At 34.8% G+C, this 17,660-nt stretch overlaps 2 protein-coding genes across 3 annotated transcripts in view; one reads left to right on the plus strand and one right to left on the minus strand.

The window, feature by feature from the left end:
• The window catches only part of ARHGEF38 (Rho guanine nucleotide exchange factor 38), a 129,373-nt gene extending 115,997 nt beyond the window's left edge, over positions 1–13,376 (plus strand). For both annotated transcript variants that reach the window (XM_049630955.1, XM_049630956.1), the window contains 4 exons: positions 1,167–1,310; positions 2,114–2,312; positions 2,470–2,729; positions 12,281–13,376. In XM_049630955.1, coding sequence (XP_049486912.1) covers positions 1,167–1,310; positions 2,114–2,312; positions 2,470–2,729; positions 12,281–12,466 — 789 coding nt within the window. In that variant the 3' untranslated portion in view covers positions 12,467–13,376. The remainder of the gene's footprint in view (positions 1–1,166; positions 1,311–2,113; positions 2,313–2,469; positions 2,730–12,280) is intronic.
• Positions 8,254–17,660, minus strand: part of INTS12 (integrator complex subunit 12) — a 35,397-nt gene continuing 25,990 nt past the window's right edge. Inside the window, exon 8 of the mRNA XM_049630960.1 lies at positions 8,254–8,721. The gene's annotated coding sequence lies outside the window, so the exon portion shown is untranslated. The remainder of the gene's footprint in view (positions 8,722–17,660) is intronic.

Consider the following 17,660-nt stretch of genomic DNA (forward strand, 5'->3'; position numbering starts at 1 on the left):
TTAGCCTTTTCCAGTTCCCCTTAAGAGCCACTCATGACCACTCCTTGGCTACAGTCCCTCAAAGGTAACCATTTTTCTTACATATATATCGTAGACTGTTATGCCTGGTTTGTATTTCATGAAAATGGAATCATACGGTATGTATAGCTTTGTGTATTAACCTGTTCCTACGGAAGGATATTTGGATGATTCCAGTTGCCTATAGCTGCGTAACAAATTACACAAAATATGGCAGCATGTAACAACCAATAGTCATTTATTACAATCGTCTCTCATGGTTCTGGAGGTTCACTGGACTCAAGGCAGTCATTCTCAGTGTCCCTTATAAGGTTGTAGTCTGATAATAGCTGGGGCTAGAGTCATCTCGAAGACTTCTTCAGGCCCATGTCTGAGGTGGGAGATGGGGTGATGACAGAAGACTCAAACAGTTGCGACTAGGACAGTTGGGGCTCCATAGACCTCTCACTCTGCTCCGATCTTTCAACACAGTCTTTTGATATGGTGGCCACAGTGCAACTGGCCTTCTTCCATGGTTAATATTAAGTCTCCCAGAGTGAGTGTCACAAAAGAAACCAGCAGAGGCTACACAGTCTTTTTTAGCCTAATCTTGAAAGTCAGATAGCATCACTTCTGTCGTTCCATTCATTTCCATTCTGTTCATGGAGGCAATTAAAAAAAACCACCCACTTTTGAGGGGAGAGGGCATGGACTCCACTCCACTTCCTGAGGAGAGGCATGTCAAAGAATTTGCTGATTTGCTTTAAAGCTGCCACAGGTTCTTAACAATGTTTCTTGTTTTAGCTTCTTTCTCTTTCCCCCTATCCCACCCTACCACATTGGAAGACCCTCTTGCCATCATTCCCTGAGCCCTTCTTCCAAAATTCCATTGTTTTTTTTATTTCTCTTGTGTTCTTTTATTTAGGCTTGAACCTTTAAAAAAATTATCCCTATCACTTTAGTGAGGTTTCCAGAGACAGCAAACTAAATTAGACTTTTTTTAAAAAAGTTTATTTAGACCATTTTTATCTAAATCTTCTAACATTGTCCCAGTCTCTTGCTGTGGAGCTATCTTACACTTTCTTTGCTTGTCACAACTCTACTAAATTCAGTATCTAATATGGTTAAATAGTTGTCTGAGAAGAATGCCATATCATTTCTACCTATAGGTACCACTGCTGGCCTCGAGCATCTCTGAAATTCAGAATCGAGTACTAGAAGAGGTTCAAAATCTTAATTTTGTAAAGGACAACAGTGCCACCTTTATTGAGAGGAAACTTAGTTTTGAAAAGAAGAAGCCTGTGCAAATTCTGGTGAGTTTGGTAGGGTTCGTGACAATGACTATCACTTATTTTCCTTGTTCAAATCACAGTGTATTATTTTTCATATCACTTATCTCATCCTAGTATCCTGTAACTTACCTACCTATTATATTTAGGATTTCTTGTCTACTTCTACTTTCTATACTATGAGTTCTGTAAGGTCCTAGATTTTTGCCTGTTTTATACATGACGTATTCCAAGATGCTAAAATGGTGACTGACAACAGATATAAATATCTCCTGAATGAATGAATAGAATTTTATAGAGCAAAATCATATAGTCCAACTCCTTCATTTTTCTAGATAAGGAATCCCAGGCACTGAAGATAAAGTGGCTTTCTCAAAATCACTAGAGGCAGAGCTGGGAGGGGCCTAGGCCTTTTGACTCATGCCTAATTTACTGATATTGTTTCCCAGAAAAAGACATGCACATATACAATTTACTTAATTAAATAGTATTTTTCAAGTGCTTAATACACAAGGGGTTGTCTACAGTACGGCAAAAAATAAAAATTGTTCTATCCAAGAGGGATTAGAACCTCTGCCTCCTTATGCTCAGTTGGATTTTCTTTCCTCTCTGCAACACTGCCCTCATGTGCTAACTGGAGAATTTTTCACTGCAGAACTCAGCTGGATGCTTCACAATAATTCCAACAATGCCTTAGTGTTGAAATAATCCCAAATCAGTAGATGGCTTCAACATTAAAAAAAAAATCTCCAAAGAAGTATTTACCAGTTCAGTGAGGATTTTATTATACATCTATGTAAACCAAAATTTCTCCTTACTTCTCCCAGCCTGAAGTGCCACGTCAAACTGATGTTCACCGCTCCAAACTTCTGTCCACGTACAGTAAGGAAGAACTCTACCAGGCAAAGCGGAAGTGCAATGCTACACAAGAATATGACATCAATCTTCTAGGAGGGGAATTGGTGGCTGTGATGGAACAGAAAGATCCACTGGGGAGTACCAGCAGGTGGCTCGTTGACACAGGAAGTAAGGGTTTTTTTTTTTGCATAAAATGCACAGAACTACCCCCTCTTTTCAGATGGAGATTTCCCCACAGGCCACTCTGTGCTTCTCTAAACACAAATGTTTGTTGAGGGTACACAAATGACCTTTTTTTTTTTCTTTCTTTCTGTTTCCTATCCAGTTATAAAAGGATATGTGTATTCCTCCTTCTTAAAACCCTACAATCCTGCAAAAGTGCAGAAGGTGGATGCTGAGAACAGGTTCTGTGATGACGATTTTGATAACATCAGCCTCTTTGTGTCCTCACGGCCAGCTAGTGACAGTGTCACAGGCACCCCAGAAAGTAGCGTAAGTGATAGCAGCTCATCTCTTAGTGGCACATATGGAAAGTTTGAAACAAACAGCACTGACGCTGACAGTTCTCAAGAGGTAGATGAACAGGTAAGAATTTGAACCTTGATGTAAAACTGCTTGGCTGTTCAAATCATGAAAGATGTTCTAACAGCGCTCTATCTTGCTGCAAGCCTTGGTGAAAGGGTGTCAGCTTTGATAGCAAGGAGACCCAGCTCTATGAACACTTATTTTCTGTGCACCTTTCTGCAAGGAATTTAATTCTCTGAGCCTGTTCCTCAAGTGAGGAAAAGAGGACAATAATTCCTACTTTGCAGACTTGATGTGAGGATTAGAGAAAACGTATATATGTAAAGTACCCAGCACAGAGTAGACACTCAGTAAATAGAAACTGTTACTATTACTATCCTGCTGTTATGTACTTGGAGTAAAGCAAAGATGGCCTTTTTATATTCCTCCATCAGAGAAAAACAGTCCAATACTGAACAGATTGCCGCCATAAGCAGCATGTGGAAAATTGTCCATGATTCCTCTAAGAGCAGTAACATCATTGAGCTATCTAGTAATTGGCCATTTTTAATCTCTTGTACCATATCCTGAAACCTTTAAGAGCTACTTTTCCCGCACTGCACCAAAGCGGAGACTATTGGGATAATTCTTTTGCAAATTTATAAGTTACCTATAATGTAGCACTCCTTTTTCCTACATCAGAAAGTTTAAGTATATTTAACTGTTAAACCTCAAGTGGCGACCAACTAACTGCTTCTCTTTTTTTAACTTGCTTTTTTCTTTAGTGGCTTTTTATTAATTCATTTAAATTTGTGTTTCTATAAGGGTAATACATGTTATCTGTGAAAAGTTAAAATGGTATAAAGGTATACATAAATTAGAAGTAAAGATCTTTATTCCATTCTCCCCCAACTCTACTCTTCAGAGACAAGTATTAGGGTTTACGTTTTCAGACACTTTCTGTGCATGTACAAACACATATTTTTACAAGTGGGAACATATATGTGTTAACATAATTTGGTTATTTTTTTCCACTTAACAATGTATCTTACACACAACAGTACTTAAATACTACCTTATTCCTTGAAAAATTCTTCATAGTAATTTATTCTGTGGATATATCATAATTTATGTAACTATTACTCTAATAATGGGCATTTAGAATATTTGGGGGGGGGTTTAGAATTTCAAACTACTTCATGCAAGATCCTTGTTCATCTATCTGTGTGCACTTATATGAGTATATACACAGGATAAATTGGAGAGTCAAAGGGTATATATATTGGAGAATATGAGTATATATGAATATATACATAGGAGAATATTGGAGAGTCAAAGGGTATATATATCTAAAGCCTTAATAGACATTGCCATACTGCCCTTCAAAATAGTTTAGTTTCTTTCATCAATGATAACACTGATTCTTGTCCAATTCATGACTAATTTTTTAAAAAAAAACTTTATTAAGGACTTATTTACACATCATAAAATCCATCTATTTTAAGCGTATATAATTCAATGACTGAGTATATTTACCGAGCTGTGCAACTATCACCCCAATCCAATTCTAGCACATTCCCTTCACCCCCCAAAATCCTTTGCACTCTTTTGCAGTCAGTTCTCTTTCCCACCCTAGCCTCAGGAAATGACTGATTTGCTTTCTTTCTCTCTATATTTGACTTTTTGGTATATTTTGTATTAATGAAATCATACAACAAGTGGGACTTTGCAGCTGGTTTCTTTCACTTAGCATAATGTTTTTGAGATTCATCCATGTTGCAGTACATACATGTACTTTGTTGCTTTTTATCACCTGATAGTATTTCATTCTATGGATATAGCATATTTTGTTTATCCATTCACCAGTTGATAGACATTTTAGGTAATTTCTATTATGAATAATACTGCTATAAACATTTATGTACAAGTCTTTGTGAGGATTTCATTTATTTTGAGTTGATACATAGGAGTAGAATTGCTTGTTGTTACGGTGAATATATGTTTAACTTGTTTAAAGAAACTGCCAGACTGTTTTTCAAAGTAGCTGCACCATTTTACATACCCACTGGCAGTGCATGGGGCTTGTGGACTGCAGTTTTTCCACATCCTCACCTTACTGCCTTTTTAAAACTATTATGATAGCCACTCCAATGGGTGCGAAGTGTATCTCACTGTGGTTTTAATTTGCATTTGACTAATGCTGTTGAATATCTCTCATGTACTTATTGGCCATTCTTGTATTTTCTCTAGTGAAATGTCCATTTAAATATATGCCCGTTTTAAAAATTGGGTCATTTTCCTTCTTATTATCCACTTGCAAGAGTTCTTTATATACTTTGGATGCAAGTTCTTTATCAGATATAATTTGCAAATAATTTCTCCCAGTCATAACTGATTCTTAACTCATCTAGACATTACTATATGTTTCTATCACTCTTCTCTTGAAGTTTCAAAACACTGTTTTTCTATTCCTTGTTCATTCTCTTAGTTTATTCAAAGTTTCTAGAAAACAAAATTATATTGTAATACCAATAGATTAATGAAATTTTATCAGTGAAATGTATAGTCATGATTAAATGTCCTGGCAGACTTTTAACTTATCCCAATAGCCTAGAAGGACAGAAATCTGAGGGCCAAATTTGTCAAGACACCCTAAACCTGGCTTAATGTTGAGCTCCAGTTCTTATTGGCTTTTACAGGGGCTTTTGGAGTAAGCACCTCACTTAGGCTCTTTCCACATGGGATTTGTAGTCTAGTTCCTAATAGCCACTACTGCAAAGTAATTCTCTTTGAGTAATCCTATCAATATGTTTCATGTGAATTAGGTCCATTAGAAGTTTCCATTACCAAGAGAGGAAAAAAAAAAAAAATGAGATAATTTCTTTTTACTCAAAACAAAGTATATTGATAATATCTCTTCATAAAGTGCAATTTGTACTCCTTTTCCTCTGAGTTTGGAACTGATTCAAAATAGACCTTGGTGTCAGGTATATATATATAATATATTATATATATATGAAATATAATATAATATTATATATATATTATATATGAAATATATTATATATATAATATATATTATATATATATATATATATATAATATATATATATATATGAAAGCTTTATTCCTAACAAAACTGGATTAGAAAATGCAGCTTAGATCAGTGGCCACATAGGATCCCTGAATACCTACTTCTGTGTTAAAATAATTTAGCTCAAATTGCAGGCCTCTCCTGTGTAGGACAAAGTCTGTCCCGGTAAATTTACTATGATTTGAAGACAATGTACCTGTTAGAAACCTTAGCACAAGCGACAGAAGGAAAGACTACACGGGAATATTTCCCTTAATGTCTTAATTCTAGTCAATAGAGGTACATGGGCTAGTAGTTCTTAGACTTTTCCAGTTTTGCAACTACTGTTTAGCCCTCAGAAACAGAAGGAAAACCTTGTATGATCTTCCTAATCCTTACCAGAGGGCTGATGTTTTCATTTCGTTGACTCTTAGAAAGTGTGGAGACAAGAGAATGGCGAACCCCCATATTTGTGGTGTGACAGTCCAAGAGAACAATGCATTATAGAGGTCCCTAGAAGGTGACTGAAAAGTGGGAGTTAATTGTATCTTTTTGTGTGTGTGTGAACAGTGAGAATACATTGCATATTGTAATATGCACATTTGAGATGTCCTGCAAAGCAATTTTCTGTGCAGCTATTTAAACTTATGTTCTTGATTTTATTTTATCATCAGGATCATCAACTGAAACTTGTTTTGGTTTAACAAGATGACACTTTGACTCACCATTTCTTTCCCTATCCTTTCCTACTGTGGCAGTAACACTTTTTTTTTTTTTTTTTTTTTTTTTTTTTGCTTTCTTCCAGAATTGAAATATCATATTGCCATTGGTGTTGTAGACTGTAATCTACTCTTATTAATGGCTCCAGTGGGCCCTGACAAGAAAGACAGGTAGAGAGGGAGCTTTGCCCTATACCTGATATTCAGGAGGCATCACTGGGATCCTAAAAATTAATCATAAATAGGCATGTTCAGACTGACTTCAGACTAGTGGCTCTGCAGTTTTTATACTCAAGCTAAGTTTTTAATGTGAACTCCAAGAATAAAAGGGATCTATGAATGGGCTTTGGAAGGATTTACAAATCACCTCAAATATGTTGGAAATTTTGTGCATATGAGCATAAATAACTATGGTAAAAGAAGTCCATAGCTTTCAACATATTTTCAAAGGGAAATTCTATTTTAAAAGGTTAGAAATCACTGCTCTAAAGACTTAACTTGCTTATGCATTCTCCCAGCCACTCACGAAAAAAATTGTTGGGTTAAAAGCCTCCCACATTTTCTAGAATGGTTCTAGTGGATCAGAAGTCTTATGGGTAAGGTGAAAATATAACTTATTCTCTATAATAAGACACTTTTGTTAATGAAAGAGAGTGCCTACTAGATGAGATAACTGTGACCGGTATAATTGGGGGATATGGTCACTCTCCTTATTGGTCCTTTATTGGGACTGAAGAACCAATCCATTCAGATTCCTCCATGCACATCCCACACAGAAAGCATGGACTTTCTCCTAATGTTTTAGAAGCTCCCTAAATTATGGTCCAGAGACTCTGTAAGAATAATGGGGAGGAGTTAATGGATATTCACAACCTGACAGTACTGATTTATACTAAAGGACTTAATCTTTAATCTCGTGACTCACTACTTTATGCTAGATCAAAAAATATCACAAAAACAGTCAAACAAATATGCCTTCCTATCCTAACGTATTTTCCCCTTTTGCCTGTCAAATAGTAATGACATGATTGACTTAGTTTTCTATGATGCACAACAAATGATCACAAAGCGGCTTAAAACAACATAAATGGATTATCTCACCATTTCCAAGGTCAGAAGTCCGGGCACAGCTTAGCTGTGTGCTCTGCTTAGCATGTCACATAGCTGCAATCCAGATGGTTTTGGGGCTGTGTTTCTCCCTGAAACCCAGAGTTCTCTTCCAAGCTTGTGGTTGTTGGCAAAACTCAGCTCTTTGTCCTGGTAGGACCGAGGCCTCCATTTTCTTGCTGGCCATCACTTTCAAATAAGTGAGAACCACTTTCAATAACTGGAGGCTGCTCTCAAACCCTTGCCATGTGGCTACGTCTGTAGGCAGTTTGCAATAGGGCTGCCCCTTCAAGGCTAGCAGATGAGCATCTCTCTGGTTTTAAAGTTCTCCCTTCAGAAATGGTCTGAACTCTCTCTTAAAGGGCTCACTTATTTACATCAGGCACACTCAGGATAATCTTTGGCTAACTCACAGTCAGTGTATTAGGGAACTTATTATGCAGGACATGTTCAACAGAAGGTGTCCATTTTAGAAGTCTGCCTATCATAATATCTAAGATGCCTTGCTTGGTAAGCAAGGTAGAGGACGAATGTGATGCAATCTTCAGCACTTTTCAAAGTGGACCAGGTTTGATAACGGCTAAACCCAGTTTTAAAGGGATGTTCAATGTCTGAGAATCAGTGCAGTTTCCTTTTTTTCACATAAATAATACTGACAACATAAATTTTGAATTAGAAACTTAGGAAAAGTTAGTTGTTTTGCAGATAATCCTAAATTCACTCTCTGGGCCTTCATCTTTACATGTTTCAACTATTTTTGATGATAATGCTACATGTGTAGTATGTCATTGTTTAGAAAGTGTTTCAAAATGAACCATCAAGCTGTAATATAATGTATATAAGCAGTCATTAAAATGAGGCATTAGAGAACTATTTATTGACATGAAGATTTTCAAATATATTTTAAAGTAAAAAGCAGGCTGCAAAAATTATGTATACTACAATTCCATGTTTATTGTTACTTCAGGTTGGTAGGTAGAAAGAAAAGAAAGGACGAAGAGAAGGAATGAGGGGAGGAAGGAAGGATGGAAGGAAGGAAAGAAGGGAAGAAATACAAGATATTAATAGCAGTTGGGTGATTCTTTCTTACCTTTCTTTAAAATTATTTCTTTATAAAAATTGCTGGCATAATAACAATATATAATTGTTCACTGAAGAATGTGAAAGCTTGTTCCTGGAGGGAAGAGAAGAAAGAGCATTTTTCATGCAATATAACCATCTCGGCTTCCTGAACTACATATGATATATACTGTAAATACTGGGTTTGCAGCTTTTTAGTTTTGGAAAGGAAGATTAAAATAAATTATTATTGTTGTTGTTGTTAATTGAAGAACTGGGAAGAAATCAATAAAATGAGATTCAGTGGAGACAGCTAATGTGGCCACTAAGGGAGGAATAATTAAATGCACAAATATAGAATAGGGGAATGCCTAGCTGGCAATGCTACTACAGGGAGAAATCTGGTGGTTAATAAACAGTGGATAATACATTGAGTATGAGTCAATAATTCGGTACACAGTGTTATTTAAAAAAAAAAGTAAATGCCGTGGAGAACTGGGTTGTATTCATAGAATAGAGTACATACAATGAGCCAGAGCTTTACAGAGTACAAAGAAGCAGCGAATAAAATACATTTTAATAAATGCTGAGGAAAAAGAGAGCAGGATCAGATGACTATGGATTAAATTAATAAAATGTAATTAATGCATCTGGACCAAACATTAACATTGCAAGCTAGAAAGTTATTAGTTTGGAACAACTAAAATATTCCAAAAAATGAGAAATTCTTCAGCTTTTATCTAGAACAGGCTGAAAACTTCTAACTTGTAGTCTAATGTTATCAACTGCTTTCTCTTTAAAAGTGGACTTAGTTCCAGAGGAGGCATAAACATATAAAAACTGAAATATACTTATCCTAAATTAATTCTGGACCACTATCACTTAAAGTATATAATTTTGTACTTTAAATTTACAATTTCATGAAAATCTATATTTAGTGTATAAAATATAACCTCTGCTGTAATGTCATACCAAATAGATCTAGGTGGAAGATTTTATATTCCTTTTGAGAGAATGTGTGCCAAAGTGAAAAACCGCCACAACTATTTAGGAATCATATATTAGTAGGTAATTCAATCTGCTAACCAATCTATAGCTGCATTGGTAAAGCATATATGTTTTACCAAGGAAACAAGTAAAAATTATACAAGTTGGCTAGTAACTGCTAACACAGGCTCTTAACTGATAATTTCAGAAACTGTACTATGGTGCATCAGATTCCTGAAAGCTTTTGCCCACCAAACCCTCTACTCTTCTCTTGTGAATCTAATCAATATCTTCATTTCCTCATCAACAACAAAAACATCAGCAGCAACATATTAGAGACCTCAATCCCTTTCCACAAGAATATACTCTGCTCATCCTTCCTAGAACAAGAGTTTGGTTCCTAAAGTAGTATGAGAAATGGACCAAGCACTGGCGTTAGAAAATACAGTCCCAGCAGCACTGACTAACTCTATGACTAATGCATTGTACTACTCCAATTCACAGCTCACAGGGTTGTTGAGGATGAAGCACATTTGACATGTAAACTCATGAGCGCTAGAAAAGATGGCGGTTATTGCTGCCACTCCATTGCTCAAGACCTTATAGCATCTTCCCTTTTGTTTTCTTCTTTAATTTTTAAATTACAAAATAATCCATGCCCAACAATCTGTCTTGTGTGTATCTTATATGATGCAAGGCGATCTCTTGTATATTCTTGTAGAATATCCAAGCCTTTCAACTCAACTTTTAAGTCAAATTAACATATATTTGAATTCCTACTGTGTACCATGATGTGGTCAGTAAAGTTTAAGTGTTCCTCTATCTCTCTCTCTCTCTCTTTTTTAAGTAAGCTTTACACTCAAACTGGGACTTGAACTCAACCCTGAGATCAAGAGTCACATGCTCTACTGACTAAGCCAACCAAGCACTCCATAAATCTCCTCTCTTTGAAGTGGAACTCATGCTGGAGTTGTTGAGACGATATAAAATCAATGATATCAAATCTTCATCAGAAGTTAAATAATAGTTCAACATCTACAAGAATAACTTATGCTGTTAACTATATAGTCCCCTCCCTACACTCCCCAGTCTCCTTTCCTGTTCAATGAAGTCATCTTATTTATCATTTTCTTTTAACATTGACTCTCAATTTTGAGAAAGTTAATCTGCTTGCCTTTCCCATATACTGTTTTCACATATTCCCTGTACTTTGAAATATGACATATCCACCCCTTTATCAACTTTGTCACCTACAGAAGGTTACCTCTTTCAAAAACTAGCTCACAAGTAGTTAATATATCTCTCATGTGCGTAGGGTGTTTTTTGTTTGGTATGTGTGTACATTCTGTGGGGCACATTTTTCCCGAGCTGGGTTGTAAGTTCTCTGACAATATTTGGCACTTGATAGGCACTTAATAAATTTTGATTGAATGAATAAATAAAATGTTAGTCAATTGCTTAATTTTATGATGTAAATAAACATTTCTGTTATCAATCTTACAATTTTAGTGGAAAAGGACTAAACATGTAGGGGCTTCTTATGCATCTAATAATTCTGAAGTATTCTTTTGAGGTTAGAGAAAAAAATATTTAATGATTATTTTTATAGAGAGAGAGAAAGTGGGGGAGGAGCAGAGAGAGATTGAATCCCAAGCAGGCTCTGCTCTGTCAGCACAGAGCCCAATGTGGGGCTTGAACCCATGAACCATGAGATCATGACCTGAACCAAAACCAAGAGTCGGACTTGCTTAACCGACTGAGCCACCCAGGTGCCCTAAGGTTAGAGAAAAATTCTTTTGACTGAAGCATGTTTTATTAATTTCTTCTAGGCCACTTAAAATTATTTAAAAATTATAAATTTAATGCATTGTCATTATAAAGGCTTAGAATATAAACAAGTAAAAATGAAAATCACCTCTAATTCTACCAAAGAAACTAACAGTTTTAGACTTATACAACTGATTTTATATCCTTTTTCTTTTTTTTTTTGGCTTACTGTTTCATCATAAAGCATTTGCTCCATGCTATTAGTCTCAGAAAACAGCATTTTTAATGACTAAATTTACTTACTGTAAAGGTCACAAATTTCCTTAGTATAAAGGTACAGAATAGACTTAACTATTCTCCTCTTACTGAACATTCAGTGCTACTTCCATTTCCCTCACTTTCACCTTACAAATGGGGATTGCAGTAATATTAGTATATAAAAATCTCTGCTAATGTCTCTATTTCTGTAGAAGAGATTCTTAGAGCAATTACTGAATAAAAAAAATAAAAGAATTAACATTAAAAAAAAATCTTTTAGGGGCCCCTGCTTGGCTTAGTCAGTAGAGCATGCGACTCTTGATCTCAGGGTCATGAGTTCAAACCCCATGTTGGGTGTGGAGCCTACTTAAAAAAAATAAAAAATAAAAATAAATAAAATAATCATTTAATAGAAGCTGGGAAATTGCCTTCAAGCATGGACAGTTTAGACTCCTCCCAAAAGGACAATAAGAATGCCTATTGAACTATTCTCATCTGGGTCAAGGTTTAGCAAAGTAAATCCATCAGAAGGAATTGGGGAATGTGACTTTGAAAAAAGAAGAACAGTGTTCTTTCTAAAAGCTTGGAAATCTTTGTAATGTTTGTCTAAATATTTCTAAATATTGGTTCTGCTTCCAATAATGGCATTTCCTTCTGTCTAGATTTTCTATGCAGTTCATGCTTTTCAAGCACGAAGTGACCATGAACTCAGCCTTCAGGAGTACCAAAGAGTCCACATACTTAGATTTTGTGACCTAAGTGGCAATAAAGAGTGGTGGTTGGCTGAAGTTCAAGGGCAAAAAGGATATGTGCCAGCTAACTACCTTGGGAAGATGACTTATGCTTAAGAAAAGAAGCCCTTGAATTCTGTTTTCTGGCAGGTTATTGATGGACTACCTCATAAAACTTACAAAATGTTGGTCTAGAAATCAAGAAACCTCCATACTACATGAACTGATACTGTATCAAGTTTTAAGGAAGACTGCTTCCTAACAAGATTATTTGGAAATGTATTTTGAAGAATAAATGTTGAAGGAAACAAACAGAAACAGCAAAACAAACAGCTAAAGCTCCAACTACCAACTACTTAAAAATGGAGATCTTTGAAAAGATAAATGTATCCTTTATCAGCATGAAAGGCTGGATCTAAGGATAAGATTTTTTTCAATGTATTGTATTATGTATTTTGCCTCAAATGTTTTTGTTTCTCTCATTCTCTTTTGTGTGTGTGTGCACATATACACTCACACACATGTAATTATATTCATTATATGGTTATGTATACTATGTGATATAGATTATACACTGTTACGCATAAACCAGGGAGTATACTAAATATACATAATAGGAATTAACAGCCAGCTAGAAATCTTTGTTGTGGAACATCTCTTTACTGTAAGTTTTAAATGAAAAAAACCCTGAATGACCTTATAATATCTAACATTTACTGAATGCATACTACATGACAAAAATTGTTCTATATGTTTATGTGGTAACTTATTTTTTATTTTTTTTTTAACCTTTATCGATTTTTGAGACAGAGAGAGAGAGCATGAATGGGGGAGGTTCAGAGAGAGATGGAGACACAGAATCTGAAACAGACTCCAGGCTCTGAGCTGTCAGCACAGAGCCCGACGTGGGGCTCGAACTCACGGACTGTGAGATCATGACCTGAGCCGAAGTCGGACGCTGAACCGACTGAGCCACCCAGGTGCCCCATGTGGTAACTTATTTGATACTCACAACATTATGAAGAAACTGTGGCCCACATGGATGAAGTAATTTAGCCCAGGTACACTGCTAGTAAGGGCTGGGACTCAAACCTAGGTCTGGTTCTGGGATCCACACTCCTAACCACTATGCTGTACCAACCCTCCAGGAGTATACATTTGCTGTCAGCAAAGCACTTAATGATGCACATAATGGACATTGATAAGGACCATTTTTCTCTCAGGTCATATTTATGTATTGAGAAGTTTTTCAAAATCAAGGGCTAGGAGGATTTCCATGATATTAGTCTAGAGAAAATGACGTATCTACGTTTATTTTTTTGTTTTGTTTTGTTTTGCTTAAACATTTTTTAAAGTATAATTGTTTAAAAACGATGCTACATGATCACTAATGTTACTTGAATGAGGAAATATTTTTGGATCGCTCAATCATTTCGATGATGAATGTGGAATGTGTGCTCCATGTTCTGAGCCAAGATGTAAATATTTTTAGTTGCCGATTGTACTTAGACAAAGAAGGCATTAAGGATAACATTTGCTGAAACACAATGTCCTGGGACACTGAACTTTCACTTGGGAATAGCTCAAAATTGTCCCCTAAGATTTCAGGATATTTTGTCAAGACATTTTATTGACTTGTTGATGCTCCTTTAGGACAGTAAAAAGATTTAAAGTTTGACTTAGTGGTTTCCTTTAAACACCAACATAAAGTGGACTTTCATTTCCCACATAGAATGTGCTAATAATGACATTAAAGATTTAATTGTTACTTTGAAAGATTTGATCTCTAGAACGTATACTGTAACATACATTACTGAAGAATACAAAACAAAATGAACAGTGATTTTCAGAGGGCTGTTTTAAGTATGCATATGACATGTACAACCATAGAAATTCATTAAGACATTTCCATGACAGAATAATTTGCATTTCATAATATTGTACCTGAAATACTTAATCTAAAGATAGTTTTATAAGGTTCTAATGGTAAGTTGTTTTTGCATAACATTTTCTTGTTTTGAGTTTGGATACTAAAAGAAGATTCTCTTTTAGACATACAGAGACTTTTTATGTCTTTTAAATGGTGCTTTGTACCCAATGGTGAAAACATAATTCCAGTTTGCGTAGGGCAAAACAAAAGGAAATCCAAACTTGCTACTTGTGGTAACTGTGAACATGCCCAACAACCAAACTGGTGGGGAAGCTATATCTAATGTATTTTTTATATATGATATTTATACTTTTAATATATAAAAGTATATATATTTATACTTTTAATATATAAAAGTATAAAAAAATATATAAAAGTATAAAAGTTAATATATAACTTAATATATATTAAATGCATGTATTTAAATTAGCTGTGACTTCAATACTCCCCTTAAAATGAAGATTGATAGAAATAGCTCATATTTGCTGTTTTGGCTGAAATAAGTCACTAGATGTATAGAAGCTTTGTCTGCTTGTGTGGTCCTAGGTTGATGCCTCCTGTCTCACCTTTTTAGAAACCACACCACTAAAATCAGAGCTGCAGTTAGCTGCTGAGCAAGTGTAATGAAGCCATCTCCTGTAGTCCCTCACTATTGTAATGAACATACATTACTCTAAAACTATATAGTTGCTATTTTAAAAATATACCTACATTTCATATGCCATTTAGGCTTTATTTTTTTAACGTTATACAATACCTTTATTTTCTTAATATGTTGTTAAGAATCAAGTAATTATAATTTTGAGGTCAGACATTATTTTGTTGAACATAGGGGAAATGAAACTCAGATAGTTATGATGTATGTAAGTCTTTAAGAAGTTTAAAAAGATAAAACTATTGGTGACATCATTATAATTAAGGCATGAAGAAACAATTATTTCTTTGTATTTTAAAATTTAAATGTCATTGTAAAATATAGAATTCTCTGAAATGGGTATTTTTACCAAGAATGAAGGAGAAATTTCTGTGGCTGTTTTCCTTTGTAAAACAAATAAACAATAAATACATTTTATTTAGTATTTATTTTTAAATACAGATGTTCTAATATACATAATAATGTTCGGAATTATAAAAGATCCAGTAATACAAATTACCATGGGTACTTAAATCACGTGAAAAAGTCACAAAGCCACTATCCGAACATTCCTTGTACTTTAGAAAAATATTCTTTTGCTATTAGTATAAAACAATTCTATGAAGGTTGAGCTGTGCAGAAGAGATACAGCGCACATTGTTAATCATATAAATGCAGCACTGCATGAAATACTTTTAAGTGCTGATGTATTTCATATTTTGCCTGAAATATAATTTGGACTTTTAGAGATGGCTATTAACTGCCTGTCACTATTTGTGATGAATAGTTCAGATGATGTACAAAAATCAGTGTTTTTATTACTGAAATATGAAATTAAAAACTGCCCATAAGCTTCTTAGATTTTTGTCTACTGCAAAACACTCTCAAAGCCATGTGAACAGAGATAAAATCTTTATATTTTAACATGGTGGGGAAACTAATTTACTGAAATCCTGTTTGTCCTAACTATGGCTTCTTAAGGTACTCAGTGTAGTGCCCAATACTGAATACATCTAGCCCTCACAAAATTCAAGCCAAATTAAGCCTATAAATTTACATTATAGTTGATGAAGAAGTAATTAAATTTCATTGACTGGAAGGACACTCAACTTTACATTCTCTGGGGAAATTCTACTATTTATAGAATGTTACTATTTTTAAAGGCTAATTTTTTCTGTTACTTCCTTCTATACACGAAATTATATAAAAACTTAGTCATTAAATTATCTGTTATCTACAAAATTATCCAATATAACGCATCTTCACACCAGGACCATTGGAATTCAACCTGCATCTCTGAAGGCCAGCTACTTCTTTCCTGTTATTACACTCTTGATATAGGCAAGATTTGCTTCGGTTTTTCAGTAAAATAAGTCACCCCTTAGCATATAGCAGAATGAGTAGCTCTTGTTCAAAAATGTAGGGGGTATATGCTTAGTCAAGTTTATCTTACAAGAAAACAATACTAAGGTGTGTAAATGTATTTATGGCTTTCTCTAATTCTTCATATAATTTTTATGATTATTGTATTAATATATTTATTTTTATAAAATGATGTATTTCCTATACAACCTGTGATCATCACAGTATAATTAAATAATCTGTTACTAATAAACAGTACCATGACATCCTTGTTAGGTATCAGAATCAGAAACCTAACCTTAGAATGTTAGATGCCTTCCATTTTATCTCATTAATTATCATCTATATTTTATAGAGGAGGAAACCAAGGATTACACAGCTCATATATGGAGGGACTGGGATTCAAAACCAGGTCTTCTGACTTTAAGCCAGGGTTCGTTTAGTGGTTGTTTTTTTTTTAAGTCACCAAAATCTAACAAAGCACAATGTGCATAAAGTGATATTGACCAAATTTCTACTAAAATATGATTTGAGCTTACAATCCTAAAAGCTTACTTTGGCTCACCTACTTATAGGTCTATTCATTCACTGGCATAATATTTATTGAGAATTACAGTGGGATGCTGTGCAATGGTGTGCTAATGGTGTGCAAATCAAGATCTCTGTCCTCATCCAATTTAAAATCTAGTGGTGGTGGTGGGGAAACCTATGTGTAACAAAATAAATTAAATGATAAATACTATTAATGTAAAGCTGGCGACTTTCGTCACATGGTCAGTTAAAAAGCTTTGTAGCTCACTTAATGGTATGGAACTGATGAATGGATAAAGAAGATGTGGTTTATATATACAATGGAATATTACTTGGCAATGAGAAGGAATGAAATCATGCCATTTGTAGCAATGTGGATGGAACTGGAACGTATTATGCTGAGTGAATTAAGTCAGAAAAGGACAGATATCATTTGTTTTCACTCATATGTGGATCTTGAGAAACTTAACAGAAGACCATGGGGGAAGGGAAGGGGGAAAAAAATAGTAACAGAGAGGGAAGGAGGCAAACCACAAGAGACTCTTAAATACAGGGAACGAACTGAGGGTGGATGGGGGGAGGTGGGGGAGTGGGGAAAATGGGTGATGGGGATTGAGGAGAGCACTTGTTGGGATGAGCACTGGATGTTATATGTAAGCCAGCTGGACAACAAATTATATTTAAAAAAATAAATAAAAGCATGACCTTTGGAAAAAAAAATGGTATGGAAAAAATCAGTCTAAGATCTACCTGAAGAAAACTTTAATATAAAAATACCTGTATGAAATATCAAACTGAATTATATACAGTACTAGATGTTTGCATACTTACACATATGTACAGATTCCAAATAT

Source organism: Panthera uncia, chromosome B1, assembly GCF_023721935.1.
Source record: "Panthera uncia isolate 11264 chromosome B1, Puncia_PCG_1.0, whole genome shotgun sequence".
NCBI lineage: Eukaryota > Metazoa > Chordata > Mammalia > Carnivora > Felidae > Panthera > Panthera uncia.